General features: G+C 39.6%; 1 protein-coding gene across 1 annotated transcript in view; it reads left to right on the forward strand.

Moving 5' to 3' along the window:
- The window catches only part of ARID1B (AT-rich interaction domain 1B), a 324,487-nt gene extending 320,542 nt beyond the window's left edge, over positions 1-3,945 (forward strand). The window contains 1 exon segment of the mRNA XM_027688947.1: positions 850-3,945. Coding sequence (XP_027544748.1) covers positions 850-2,562 — 1,713 coding nt within the window. The 3' untranslated portion in view covers positions 2,563-3,945.
- Positions 3,946-16,134: the final 12,189 nt, after the last annotated feature.

Below are 16,134 nucleotides of genomic sequence, written 5' to 3' on the forward strand. Positions count from 1 at the left end.
TAATTTGTGCAGTTCATAAGCATCAGTTTGTTATTAATTGTTCAAGGGTTTGGCAATCATAAGAGAATCTAGAATGGACAGAAGGATACATTTTGCTGAAAACCTATTAGCCCACTATTTTAAAAGAAACAAACAAAAAACAAACAAACAAATTAAAAGCCTGACAATGGAGCTGAACACATCATAACGGCAAAGAATTTTTAATAATAAAGCCATTGAGCGTAAATTAATATCAAGTCCAACTGCTACCTTTCCATACGAAAGTGATTACAAGTTAATTAAGAAGGTTAAACCTAAATGAAAACTGTTTCTGAAAGGTGACTTACAACACCAGGTTCCAATAACAATTTTTAACTATTGCCAGGCAAAAAGGGAACTATTCAATAGAGCTGGGATGTTAATCTAGGCTGTCAGTACTCAGACCCTGAACTGCAGAGACAAGGAAGGAGAGGGAGAATTGTAAACTTCGGATGTCTAATAAAAGTACAAATCAGAAAAACTGAGGTAGGAACTTCAGTACTCTGTACAAATAAGCAAGAATAAGAGACACTTGGAAGGGGATGGAACGGCTAGGCTAAGACATCTACTAGGTTTAAAGGAGACATATGAATAAAGTTCTGTGCTTCTTATAGCTGTTACAGTTTAAGCAAATGGAGCCATGATAGTTTGACATTATATACTGTTTAGACAGACACTAGAAGAGTTTCTTTTAACTTCGATGACGCAGAACCTAGCCATAGGTCCACAGCAGGATGAGGGATGTAGGCATGTATGCATCAGTGTTCCTAATAAAATTCCATGCAGACAAAAATATTTATCTGATTTTTGTGTTCTTTCTTCTCCCCTCAGTTATCTGGATTTCTTGAGCTTTTAGTAGAATATTTTAGAAAATGCCTGATTGACATTTTTGGAATCCTTATGGAATATGAAGTGGGCGATCCAGGCCACAAAGCACTTGATCACAAAGCAGCCAAGAAAGATGATAGTCAGTCCTTGGCAGAGGATACTGGAAAAGATGAGAATGACGAATGTATTGACTATTTTGATGAAGATGAGGAGGAGGGGGAGGATGAAAAGGTAGAAGGAGAAGAAAAGAGCATTGTTTTTTCCACTCCTGGTGCCATTGCTGATCCAAGTGAGAGGCCAAAACAAGCCAGTAAATTTGACAAGCTGCCAATAAAGATTGTAAAGAAAAATAATCTATTTGTTGTTGACCGATCTGACAAACTTGGACGCGTTCAGGAGTTTGATAGTGGACTTCTCCACTGGCAGCTTGGTGGTGGTGACACAACTGAGCATATCCAGACTCACTTTGAAAGCAAGATGGAGATTCCTCCACGTAGGAAAGCCCCTCCTTCCTTGAACTCTCCAAGCAAAAAGAAGGACCTCGAGGGGAAAGGTGAATTTGAGGAACAACAAGAAAAAAGTATAACAGCAACCATTGATGATGTCCTCTCAGCTCGGCCAGGAGCATTACCTGAAGACTCAAACTCTGGTTCCCAAACAGAGAGCAGTAAATTTCCCTTTGGGATCCATCAAGCCAAAAGCCACCGGAATATTAAACTGCTAGAGGATGAGCCAAGGAGCCGGGATGAGACTCCTCTATGCACCATAACTCACTGGCAAGACTCCTTGGCCAAACGCTGCATCTGTGTGTCAAATATTGTCCGTAGCTTGTCTTTTGTGCCTGGCAATGACACCGAAATGTCCAAACATCCAGGCTTGGTGCTGATCCTGGGAAAGCTGATCCTTCTTCACCACGAGCATCCAGAAAGAAAGCGAGCGCCGCAGACTTACGAGAAAGAGGAAGAGGAGGACAAAGGGGTGGCCTGCAGCAAGGATGAGTGGTGGTGGGACTGCCTCGAAGTCTTGAGGGATAATACATTGGTCACATTAGCCAACATTTCTGGGCAGCTAGACTTGTCTGCTTACACAGAAAGCATCTGTTTGCCAATTTTGGATGGCTTGCTGCACTGGATGGTGTGCCCGTCTGCGGAGGCACAGGATCCTTTTCCAACCGTGGGGCCCAACTCAGTTCTTTCGCCTCAGAGACTTGTGCTGGAGACCCTATGTAAGCTCAGTATCCAGGACAATAATGTGGACCTTATCTTGGCCACCCCCCCGTTCAGTCGTCAGGAGAAACTCTACGCTACTTTAGTTAGGTACGTCGGGGACCGCAAAAACCCGGTCTGCCGAGAAATGTCCATGGCGCTCTTATCAAACCTTGCCCAGGGAGACACATTAGCAGCAAGGGCAATAGCTGTGCAGAAGGGAAGTATCGGAAACTTGATAAGCTTCCTGGAGGATGGAGTCACTATGGCCCAGTACCAGCAGAGCCAGCATAACCTCATGCACATGCAGCCTCCGCCTCTGGAGCCGCCTAGCGTAGACATGATGTGCAGGGCAGCCAAGGCCTTGCTGGCCATGGCTCGAGTGGACGAGAACCGCTCAGAGTTCCTTTTGCACGAGGGTCGTTTGCTGGATATCTCAATATCTGCTGTCCTGAACTCTCTGGTTGCATCTGTCATCTGTGATGTACTTTTTCAGATTGGGCAGTTATGACATAAGTGAGAAGCCAAGCATGTGTGAGTGGAGATTAGAGGGTCACATATAACTGGCTGTTTTCTGTTCTTGTTTATCCAACGTAGGAAGAAGGAAAAAAAAAGAATCTTTGCTCCTCTGCCCCATTCACTATTTACCAATTGGGAATTAAAGAAATTATTAATTTGAACAGTTATAAAATTAATATTTGCTGTCTATGTGTATAAGTACAACTTTTTATTTTATTTTTTTTAACCAAAGTTGCTGTCTAGTACATTCAAAGGTCACACTTTTTTTTTCCATAGATTATCCTTTACAATGTTCTTTTCCATGTTTGTATTGCATATTTTTTGGGAAGCGAACTAGTGACTTTTAAAAAAAAAATGTTATGGCAAACCATTGTATGATGGAAAAAAAATCTCACCACTTTGAAACAAAAAGGTGAAAAATAACCAACTTACCAAGTTCCTGTGTGTTTTATTTTTTCAAATAAGGAAAAAATAAAAAAAAAACTTGTATACCATCACCCAAAGCTCTGTGCAATAGAAGATTCTAGTGATGTAGGTGTAGGGGATCAAGGAGGGTGTCAGTCAGTAGTCAAAATCCAAAATGATACTGGTTTCTCCTCAGGAGAAATGGTTACATTAGGTTAGGAGCAAAACAAAACAAAAAAGTCAAGTGAAAAGATTTTTAAACAAAACCTGAAGTTAAACATCAATTGCTTCCTCACCAGAACTGTCTTGTCTACATCTGTTTGGTTTTTTTTTGACCTTCCACAATGACAGTTCTTCACAATTCCTTTAATCATTTTTTAAAATATTTTTTTATTGCCTAAGGGCCGTGATGTATATAGAAGTTGTACATGAAACATACCCTCATTTTTTTTTTTTAGTACAAAGTTTTTAGTTTCTTTTTCATGATGTGGTATCTACAAAGTGATAGTAGAATTATTTTTTTCTTTCATTTGGGCCATATCTCCAAAAAATAATAAAAAAAAAAAAAGAAAAAAGGAAAAACCCAACACAGAAAACCAACAACTGAGGGTAATGTACAAGTTTCTGTATGTATAAAGTCATGCTCTATTTCGGGAGAGCAGCCGATCACAATTTGCTTTATAAATCAAGGTGTGGAAATGGTTACGTATGGATTGATTTAAGAAAATGGTTACCAGTCTACAGACAAAAAAAATATATACAGGAAAAAAAAGGAAGAAACACAACTTCAAAGATTTTTCAGTGACAAGAATCTGCATTTGTATTTCAAGATAATGTAGTTAAAAAGAAAAAAACTTGATGTAAATTCCTCCTTTTCCTCTGGCTTAATGAATTTCATTTATTCAGTATAAAATCTTTATATGTTCCACATGTTAAGAATAAATGTACATTAAATCTTGTTAAGCACTGTGATGGGTGTTCTTGAATAATGTTCTAGTTACAGTGTGGGATATCGGAAAGCAAACTAATTACAAGAAAGAGCAATAATGATTATTCTCTTTCCCCCACTTTATTATTATGACCTTCAAAAATATTACGCTATTGTATTGCAGCAATTTGCTCTCCTTTTCGAAAAGCCTTCTCACATCACAGAGAAGTGTTTTTAATTATTATATATAAAACCACAGAGCCTCAAAGGGGAAGACATGGCTGACAAATGATAGTTCTGACTATGCAGGTATCCAGTCTCCATGCTGTGTTTGGGGGACTGAAGATGGATGTTAGAAAAAGTGACAAAAGATTTTGTTAAAGCAATAACCAACTTGAAGAAATTGATCTGTATTCACTACCTGTAATTCTCTCTGTTGGTTAAAGGTGCAAATACCCCAGTGATGTGGGTATTTAGAATAAACACCCGCCCACTTCTCGATACTGTATGTGTCATTGCATACTTATGTGGCCATTCATGCTGGGAGTCCCCCATTAAAGTGGATCTGGCTTTAATAGAGCACATCCATAGTTATAATTGGTGGGAGATGGCCATTTCCATTTCAGGAATTATCTGGTTTCAGATACATCTCACCTGGTGATACCTTGTTTCTGAATATTGTTCAAGCACTAATTTTTGCTATTTCATCTTGGATCATTGACTTTGTTAGTACGATCATAAAAAGCTAATAATAATCAATTTACCTGGAATTGCCATGTAATTACGCTGTTAGTGGATATCCTCCTCCCCTCTCCAATAACAATACGGAGGTACTTGACAATTACAACCCCCTTTGGCATACTGCCCATTTTGTTCATATAGATTGCTATAACATTAATATATGTAAGAGAATTTCAGAGACAGAAAAGTATATACAATTATAAGCCAAGTTTGAAATGTGCCTCCCTACTGTCATGAAAAGTAATTTCTCCTTCTAGCTTTTCTTATTCAGTAATCACTCCCACATCACCTGCTGCAGTGGTCTCTTTCTCTTGCATATCACTGCTTTCAGAAATGCCTGGTGAATTATAACCACCTGTAATTCTTCATCAGAGAAGGAGGCATATTTCAAGGATGATTTTTACAGCTTATTACTGGGCAGTGTGAAAGTAGTATCTATCCCCTGCTAAATGTATTTCTTACTAACGTTTTACTGCTTGATATTGCCCCATGGATACAAGCAAGCTGTTAAATAAACCCTATGCACCCCTTTCTGAGCAAGGACAAAAAAGGACATCTATTCTCTTTTCTCTTCAGCCTTCAGACCCCGAGTCCCCTGAGGGAAACTACACCTGTGTCAAAATGCTCTGAGCTGTCAGAGGCAGCACTTCAATGTTATTCAGGACTGCTCTGAACTGGGTTAAACAACATGGGGGAAAAAACTACCCATCCAGCCACATAAAATCCATATGTATGTAACATTTGCTGCTACTTTTCCAGCTGGGCCAAGAACTAGCTGAGGAACCACAACAGTGGAAGGAAAAGGTTAATAGTACAGACTCTGCCTGAATGTGATTTTATTCTGTTACCATAAGAGTAAACAGTCTAAATCACTGGGTAGTACTACTGCACATTTATTAGAAGAAAGGTGACACATAGGAACTCCAATTCCCTCTGTTGTCTTTGTATGATTTCACCTCTCCAACAGTGTTCTCTAAACCTCTGTAGAAGACCTGCTCGTGAGACTTGTGAACTTAACATGCTCTAACTGAATCCTGAACAAGCTTGAGCTGCTGTTGGTATGGTTCCTACAAGAGATATTTTGGTTTTCAGTTTAAAAAGCAAATTCTACAGTTTTATGCTGATACAATCACTCTGTAGTGAAGCTTATAGTAGTACTAACAAGAAGATGCAATATTTGAAATTCTAAAACTGCAATGAGTTATTTAGGGGAAAGCAGCCCATTAGTATTTTAGGCACTAATCAAACACAAATATTTGACATACATACATAAATATATATACACACATATATACATATACATATATCAGTGATGTACCTGTTTCTTTGGCAGACCCAAGCAACTAATTAGTTGCAGGATTGAAAGGGCATCAATGAATCTTACCTGTACAATCACTTCAGGAATTAAATGCTTATCTCCTTTGGCAGGAAAAAACGATTTTGTTTCTTGTTAACATAATTTCCTACACCATTCTTTCAAAAAAACCCACAAAACAAAAACCAACACATGAAAACATCCTGCTCAGAAACTCTACATTTTCAACTACCCATAAGGAAGAATGGAGAAGAAAAATTCATCCGCGTGTTTAAAAGCCTATGCACCTTCTCTTCCATCTTCTTTTGCTGTTGCACACCGTAACCTGTGCCACCACTACTATGAGACCATTATATTTTTGGTCTGGATGCATCCATAAGAAAGATTTACTTAGAGAAATACTGTAGAAAAAGCATATGCTTGTGTTACACATTAATGATTCCTCTACAACATTTCTACAGTGCAACACAGGCTACACCTCTTATTTCACAAATAATATGAAAGTACCTCTTGGTAATAAAGGAGTGTAACTGAAATTTAAAAATTACTGTCATCTCCACTGTTCCCCCCTATAGAAGAGAGAGGATTGTAAGCATTCATAGTGCAGATGCCCAAGCTAACTTGAAACTGAACTGAAAAGTGGGAACTGAGCTGAGATGGCACACAGCTAGTTAACCCTTCAAGAAGCTGTGTGTAGGTTCCTTATTCTGCAGGTGGTAGTAATAACGTACCTAAAAATAATACACACCTGTTGCCCCAAACACTGTAATAACACTATCACAGAAGTCAGTCTTTTGGAGTTTTAAAGGAGTTTTAGGAGCAGTCTCAAATTTTGAGTCAAGAGTTCTCCAGAGAAAGATGACTTCTATCACCATCAATATGGTAATGTCAAATATGTGGAAACCATGCTCACATACAAAACCACAAAGCAGTCACTCTGCAAAAAGCTTATTTTCCAAGTCATGAGCAAGTAACTGCAGGTGGAGGAGGAGAAAATGGAAACAAAAGCAACAGTAAATTGAAAAGGCAGGTCCTACTCTTGTAGCAGAGTGGAATTCAGGTATCTAGAACATGGCCCCATACCACCTGCAAATTTTAATTTTCCTCAGGTTAATTTGTGAAATGTCAGGGGACTCCCCACTTTGTTTTCTCAAGCAATCTGACAGTTCCCATGGTAAATTCCTTTTAAGGATTATTGAGCCTGAAGAAAGGAGAGAGAAAAGTACTGATGAAGGAAAGGGTGAAAAGGCATGGTCATTTGGAAAAAGGGAGGCAGAACACAAAGACAGAGCTGAAAGAAAAGCATCGTATGTCCCTGCTGCCTTACTCTATTTTTACGTTTGGATCATTCCAAGGAAAAGCATAATTAAACCAAACTAGGGGAATTTCACATTTCGTTGGTAGTTGATATAAGTAAAATGGAAGTAAAAAAAGATTTTGAGTGGTAGTGGGACCAAGGGAAGGAAAATAGGAGCTTCCACATGCAGGCTGGTAAATTTAGTTTTTACTTAATTACATTTACCTTTCCAATTCCCAAGACAGCAGGAATGGGGAAGGATTAATACTGTCTGCATTTTTAAATCCAGCCCCAGATGTTTATTTGTGCACTATCAGAAATGGGTTTGCAAAGTCTGGCCGTCCTTTCTGTGATTGTCAGTAGATGTGGATACAAGAGGCAGCTGTTCTGGACTGCATACTAAATACAGCTATTCACATGCCTAAATGACTCAATTTGTACTTCTAATTACTTATTCTAACACAAGCTAAAATGTATTTCATTTCAATGCTGTTGTATGGTGTAAAAAAATGTAGGTTTATACTTCACATTTGTTTTAACTAGCCTAAACTAATGAGATGAAGTAGCAAGATCCTCATCTGATGCCTTCAACAGAGCTACAACATTTTCTCCTGTATTTATTAATTTACTTGGTCTGTCATGACTTGGTATATATTGCCTTTCCATTAATTAAGGGTGGTTATTTACACTGAAAGGGTGATGCGGTAGAATTGCCTAGCTAGCAGAGCAAATCCCTAATGACTCAGGCATCTCTACAATGTTTATTCAGGTCTGTAAAGAGTCTCCTGAATGACAAACATTCTGACTTTTGCTCCACTACAGAGTATTTTTTAAGGGCAAGCTGACACATTATCATGCCAGGAGAAGGATGTATGTTTATCTAATGTGAAAAACACATGCTAGGAAAAGTTTACAGTACTCCATGATGGAATTCTGCTTTACATTTACAAATTTGCTTACCAGTTCTATGTATACATCTGCAACTGAGAAGAAGAAAAATAACTTAATCTAGTACATGTTTTACCGTCAAATTATAACACAAAACTGCAAAATCAAGTATTACATTTCTTTCCCTCCAAGAGAATTTGGAAAGAAACAATGTTCCACTACTTTTATCACCACCACTAAAGCTTACAGTGGACTGCTTATAGAAGATTCTTTTTTTGTCTTTGAATACTAAATATGAAGCTCTGTACATAATACAACAACTGAGAAATACTGAGATTTAAGCATAAGGTTTCATCAGCAGAACTAGCATTATACATTTTATACGCAGTTAGGGAAGACAGACTTCTAACAACAAGTTATTTGTTATCAGTATCCTGAACACACCTAAAAAAAGTGTATTTCCACCCCTTTTGTATAGTTGTGCAGGTTTCATTGGCATATGTCTCATTACATTGTGCAGGAGAAGTTGTTCTTCTCTTTTGTTCCTTTTTTTTTTCCTAATACTTACTCCCTAAACCTCTCAGGTTGCTTCCTTCCTTTCCACAATGCGTTAGTACCAAATACAGAGTCCTGATCTTTTAAATAACTCAATAGCATAGGGTTTGTCTATTATTTATACCTTCTAGTATACAGAGGGATTTCTTCTTGTGCTGGATTGTGTCCCCACTTCTTGAGACAGTAGCATCTCCCAAAGGTTCTTATCCTGCAGGGAAAATTGACTACAAGGGACTCCCAGCGTTAATAGTGTGGAGGTGGTTGAGATCTGCCAAGGGGAGGTAAAGAAGAGAAAAAATCTTCAAGTCACACGTTTGACATTCTACACCTTCAAAAGATGGGCATATTACTTACAGTAAGCATAAGTAGCCAACCTTTCCAGTCAGCTACTATAACTTCCTCAGCTTTTCTACTACATAGAGTATTTTGAGTAAAGGGAGTTTTCTTTAAATATCAATAAAGTTGCCCAATCAAAAGCCAGATGTATGACCAATGTACCCTGTGAAAATAACATTATAGCCTCTATAATGTCAGCTTATTCAGTACCTCAAGTGGCTCATACATTTTTATCAGCCTAGAATATGCCAGCCTTCCACAACATGCATATCTTGTCTAGGAAAGGCAACTCGCAGAACCAAAACACTGACTAGCAAGCCAACAGCTGAGATATATTTTGTTTCTTATGTATGGCATGAGGAAGAAAATATACCAATATATAATGTGTCTGTACAGATCATATACATTAAATACCTTCTTTTAAGCAGGAGACTTAAACTAACTTCATTAGCTTCTTTTATCTTCAGCTGCAGCTGTGTACATTCTTCTGGCTGTGACCTTAGCCAAGCAGGTTACCATTCCTGGCCTGCACCTCCTAGATGTTACTAGCTCCCTGCAAACACAGCAGCACTCCTGCTAGGGTACTGTTTCTAATCTAATGCAGGCAAAGCAGGTTAAGCACTTAATGCATTGAGGTGTTTGGTTTGCTTGTTTTTCCACCCAGAATATTTTGACAGCTGCTATGACCATACACTCACAGAGTTATTTACCCATTACACTATGGACAATGATTTGTTGCTGGCTGCAAACTCTCCAGAAGCCAGTAGATTTGATTTACCTCCCAGAGCATCTCAAAACCTAGTGTAAGAGAGAACTGACATGCATTGGACCTTCAGCCTGACCGCACAAAGAGCAGCACAACTTCTTGCCCCAGGTACAGGAAAAGGGTGTGGTGCTGGAGTGATAAGTCATGCTGAAAGGACACTGCAAAATATACTGGTAAATCATTATTCAAGGACATTTAACTGCTATTAAATTCCTCTAATAGGAAGTCTAATCTGCACTGTTTGCTTAGTTTATAATGTCTGGACCTGCTAGTTATGAAATTATACATGTAAAGGAACACAAGAAAGACTTCTCATTTCCTTTCTGCATTGGGCACGGGTCAGCCAGCAGGCAATCAATCCATCAATCCACACAAAGGCCATGCATGCAGTTTTGGGCAGCAGTGCCATCACTGAACAGCCATGGCAGGAAGCCAAGAATCCCCTAATTTGCATGAATTTGACCTTTCCTCTCCATCAGCAGCAGTCATTTACCTTGGGACAGAACGTGGCGGTGGGGTTTGGAGGGAGGGTTGTTCCCAGCTTTCAATGTTTAATTATTTAGTAGTCAGTTTGGTGGGAGGTGACAAGGTTACATGGAGAGAAGCACCCATAACTCCTCCCAGTCTGATACACTGAACCTCATTCTCTATGGGACTGTGCCAAGAGCTCCTTTTGGCCCTGCTCTCATAGGATGGTTTGGGTTGGAAGGGACCTTAAAGATCATCTCGATCCAACCCCCCTACCACGGGCAGGGACACCTTCCACTAGACCAGGTTGCTCAAAGCCCCATCCAACCTGGCCTTGAACACTTCCAGGGATGGGGCACCCACAGCTTCTCTGGGCAACTTGTCCCAGTGTCTCACCACCCTCCCAGTGAAGAATTTCTTCCTAATATCTAAACTAAACCTCAGTTTAAAGCCATTCCTCCCTACCCTACAGGCACCCTTGTAAAAAGTCCTTCTCCAGCTCCCTTGTACCAGTCTCCACTATCCTTTAGGTATAAGAAGGCTTCTATAAGGTCTCCCCAGAGCCTTCTGTTCTCCAGGCTGAACAGCACTGACTCTCTAAACCTTTCCTCTTAGGAGAGACGCTCCAGGCCCCAGTTATATTTGTGTCTGTCCTCTGGACTCGCTCCAACAGATCCTTGCCTTTCCTGTGCTGGGAACGCCAGAGCTGGATGCAGCTCTCCAGGTGGGAGTCTCACCACAGTGAAGTAGAAAGGGATAATCATCTCCCTTGACCTTCTGATCACTCTCCACCCCTCCACACTTGCCTCTTGTGTCCAGCTAGTTTCTCTCCTGTGTACAAAATCAGCTTGGCAGGAGCCATCCCAGGCAGCTTGGCTGCTCCCCTAAGCAGCAGCCTTGTAGGTTTGTGTCAGAGAAGCTGGGGAAGCCAAGCTGCCATCCCACATGCAGCCCCTCTGCACCCAGGACAGCATTTTACTTTAAGAACACTTTCAAAGGAGTGCCTGTTTTCAGCAGCACAGGGTATATTTGCCCCCAGCCTACTCTTTCATCTGCAAATACATAATGCAATTACCATAAGCTTAAATTTATTGTTTAAAATAGCACTTAGGTTTAATGCTTTTTCAATACTTCTTTGTCATTTGAAATCAATTCATAAAACCCTTTTTTACATGTACTACTTAAATTAACTTTAACTCCAAACCTTAGCAGAATCAATATTTAGCAAGTTCCTGCAATCCATCCCAGTCACAGGGGAAGCACTGCTGTGGGTGAGGCAGGAGCAGACCTCCTCTGTGGGCTCCCCTGTACACCCCAAGGGGAGCAACCAGCTGCTGCGGAGCCCCTTCAGCACCCACACCCCCACAACATGCCACCAAGTGCCCTAACCCACAAGTATGGAGCAGCCCTTGTACACCTTCTATAATCAGCATCATCAGTTGGATACCATCAGTGAGTTCCCAAAAAAATCAATCTGACTTTATTTTTCTCCACACTGAGAACAGAATTGAGGTAATCTTTGTTTGATGCACTCAAAATCATAGAATCACAGAGTCACAGAATGCCCTGGTTTGGAAGAGACCTTAAAGAGCATCTCGTTCCAGCCCTCCTGTCATGGACAGGAACACCTTCCGCTAAGACCAGGTTGCTCAAAGCCCCATTCAACCCGGCCTTGAACAATTCCAGAGATTGGGCAGCCACAGCTTCTCTGGACAACCTGTTCCAGTACCTCATCACCCTCATGGTAAAGAATTTCTTCCTAATATCTAATCTAGACCTGCCCTCTTGCCATTTAAAGCCATTCCCCCTTGTCCTGTCACTACATGCCCTTGTAAATAGCCTCTCTCCATCTTTCTTGTGGACAGGAGAAGTGATATAAAAGCACACACATATATATATATGAACTATTTTTTTTCCTTTCACTAGGATGTGTTTGTATGAGAGCTCTATTTATGACCAAAGCTTTTGTCATCAGTTTTTGGTCATCCAGCAATTAACATACTATATCAAACTTAAGCACATACTAAGATCAGCTTGTCCTAATTTAAAAAAAAATCTTTTAGCTTATATTGAAAGAAATATGAGTAGTAGTCATTCACTGGAAGAACTACTTTATCATCCTTAAACTATTAAAAAATGCAATCCTCGCCTCAGGTTTATAAGGATCTAGTAATATATAGTATTTTAAGACCCTTTCAGTGGTGCATTGATATATTAAAGACACACCTCTTCATTTTAATGGAAAAAGAAGTTGAAAAAATATCTTTTGTTCACAAATTCTCTGGTTGATAAAGAAAAAGTAACTGATAACATTTATTATGCAGTACTCAAGATCAAACAATGTTCTTGCTATAGTCAATTATGAAAAATGCAAGCAGAACAATCATCTAAGCATAAACTTTCATTTTCTAATTAGTTTGTAGGCAGTGGTGTTTACTAGTGTTGGTATCAGCATTATCAGCTGTAGAGAAGTGAAAGTTTAAAATGATGATATGTTCATATTTTTTGAAGAATTTTTGTGCTATGTTGAAAATAATCAAATAAATAATAAACCATTCCCCCATTAACTATATAGTAACAAACAAAATGTTGCAGTATTTTGATATTTGCAGAAATAACTATGCTGAGTTTTCAGTACAGAGGTTTCAATGACAGATTTTCATAGCTTGAAATGAGATTTCTGTGATTCTAACTTTGTTTTCCAGATTCCACAGAGTATTTTCAAGTTTTGAAGCAAGTTTTGTGTAAAGATACACAAGGTAGTTTCATTAAGACACAAATTACACGGTGATTTGTAATTTTGCTACAATGTTAAGTAAAAGTACATTGCTTTGATATTAAATATAATACTAAATGATGAGACGAAAATGTACGCAGGATCATTCTTGAGGAGAAAAGACAACGCAGAAAGAATCGTGTCTTGCCAATACCATCCAAGGAGTCTTTCTGCTGTGCCTTTTGCAACCAGACTTGTCTCTCATATTGGCCTCTTTAGCCACCAGCACGCTTGTAGCAAATGTGGGTAGAGCCCTTCCCAAATCTTCGTTCACGAAGCCTAGCCATCATCATCATCAAATGATGGGAAGTTAATCAGAATAGTGACCTACAACATTCTATCAAAACTAAGTATTTCAAAAGTATTAGACATCATCAAAACAAAACAGTAAATTCAAGTGGTTTGTTCTGAATGTTTCCCCTAATAAAAATATATTTGAAAGCAGTAACTTTTTTGCAAAACGTCTCCATTGCAGTGAAAGTTTAGCCCCCAACTGAGAAAACACGAACTTACTAGTAAAAAGAATTGTGTTGACTAGCTGTCAGCAGGGATAGGAATAACAGAAGGAGATAAAGGACAGCATACTGGAGAACCTTGCTAAAAACCCCTGCCATTGGTGTGGCCTAAACAATGACAAATGTTACTTCATGCAAAGAAAAGGCAAACAATCCTTACAAAACTCTCAGTAGAACTAAGGACATTATTACCAAGGCATCCTCATTTTTTTAGGAGTTTCTCATGAGCTGTGTGAATTGTGTAAGCCATACCAGCGTAACAGTAGGTAACCAGCCATACCTTTGTTTCACCTAGTTACAGCCATAGGGAATTCAGAGCTTTACATTTCCCTGCTGGCAAAGGCTTTTTGTCTTACTGGCACATTAACTCAGTTCTGGCCTGCCATATATTTTAGTCTAGCTGACAACATTCGTATGGCCTTAAAAATCAATCAACAGCCTCTGATTCTACTGAAGTTATGCTAAAATATGCAACATGCCATTACAATGCTTCTGTTTTGCTGCTGCCTTTTAGGTAGGCTGTAGGAACTCACCTTCACAGTCAAAGGTTGCATAGAAACTTTTGTTCACCCAGCTCCCCCGCTGGCCTGGAAGCTGCTGGGAGCTGGTTTGCTCCCGTGCTGCCCCAAGGCTGTAACCCGAGCCCACAGCCTGAGCACCTGCAGCCACTGAAGCACATTGTGGCAAACGAGCAGAGCCCCTGGGGTGTTGAGCAGGATCAGCTGGGGGGATGCTCTCAAGGCCAGCAGAGAGGGCCCAGCACAGCAGTGAGACTGGATGCAGGCAGGTGTCCATTAACACAAAGAAATGCTCTCAAAGGACCTAGGGGTGTCAGGAAGAACCTCTGGCTGCACAGGATAGCATGGAAAACTGACGGAGTGAGAGCAATAGTGTACACGCTTTTCATGGACCTGTCTCACAAAGGCCTAGGGGACACGGGAGAGATGCTTACTAAGACTTTTTTTTTAAATCTGTTTCACCTGTCAGATCAGGTTTTTTGGAAGGTTAGCTTAATTAATCTGTGATGCCAGAGAAAGAGAAATTACTTGGAGGTACAGAATGAGGCCTGAAAACGATGAAGATCAAAAAAGTTGCATTGTGATAGGTTGTTGCAGACTTCAAATACACCTCAGGACAAGGTCAAGCACATATTAGAGTCATATAACATTAAATGGAATGTAAATATATCTTTGAAGTTCATCACATGCTCTAAAGGACTTCTTGAATTTTTGTATCATACAGAAACTTAAAAAAAAAAAATTGCCTAGCATTTTTGTGCCATCCTTCTGCACACAGGTAACAGCCACTGAATGTGTCTAGATGCCCTGGCTTTAGAAAGTAGTTTCCTATTTTCTGAAGTTCGTTTTAAATGATGCAACATAATGAAACAGCCAAGTTATTTCAGTATAGGTTTTTTACACTTTTTTTATTGTTGTTTCTATTCTTTTTGCAGACTTTTTAGAGTAGTTGTATCAAAAGTGTAGAAAGCAGCACTCTCAGTGTGGAATACTTGCTGCTGCTTCTTACTTCTGTCTTATTTTTCATTGAAATTCAAGCAAACAGAGCCCTCATTTGATACTTACCATACAAAATAATACTAAAATGAAGGGAAAAAAACCCTTTGAACCTCAAAAGAGAGGTGAGAAGTTGACATTATTTTTGTCTTTGGTTTGCAAAAAGTCTCTTTAAAAAGAGAAAGGAACGTCAAAGGGAACTTCAGTCCAATAGGCTTTATTCTTTCTACAGCATAAAAATTAAGTTTTCAAACTCTTTTTGTTCTCATCTGAGTAATACATTACATTTGTTTAAATAACTAAATGTATAAATAATAAACATTTTGTAAATCTTCATCTGAAATAGTGATATTGAAGGAAACTCTTTGAAGTGCAGATAATTCCCCCCATGGTCTCCTCCCCCCGAATCTTCTTCAGATCTTGCAGAACGCTTTGCTGATTCCCCAGAGGCACTTTTGGTCCATTGAAGATTCTAGTTAAAGTAAAGAAAGATGTTTAAATGTTCTAACTGAGTTTTTGGGGTAGCACTAAATTAAAACCGCACATCTTTCATTTTCCCAGACTTTTACCACTGTTATTTAAGCTTCAAAGTTCAATTCATAGAATAACTATTCATTTTTCATAGCTTGACTATGGATCTCTTTCCCTTATTTATGACGGATGAGCTGGAGGGGGAACCTTCAGGCCCTGGGTATCAGTCCATTACCTGGAGGTGCATGCTCTTCCCCCCTGCCCCCGCCACGTGGCCTGCGACCCCATAAGGAGCACACACAGACCACCAGGGAGAAAGAGGAAGTTTATTGTGGGGGTAGGGCTTTATAAGGCTCTTGGGAGGGTCAAAGGAGACCAATCACAAGTGCAAGGTCTTACAGGAAAACCAATCAGGTAGAGAGTTAACAGCCAATAGGAAGGGGTTAACAAAAGGCCAATGAGAACACCTCAGGACATCTTCCCAGGACACTCCTGCATGGGAGATAAGAGGTCTTTACAGAGGGTGTCGGGGAAGAAGGAGCAGTGACTTTGCAGAAATGCAAAAAGCCATTTTAAGACATGTTAAAAC

Source organism: Neopelma chrysocephalum, unplaced genomic scaffold, assembly GCF_003984885.1.
Source record: "Neopelma chrysocephalum unplaced genomic scaffold, ASM398488v2 Primary Assembly neopelma1_23, whole genome shotgun sequence".
Classification (NCBI taxonomy): Eukaryota; Metazoa; Chordata; class Aves; order Passeriformes; family Pipridae; genus Neopelma; species Neopelma chrysocephalum.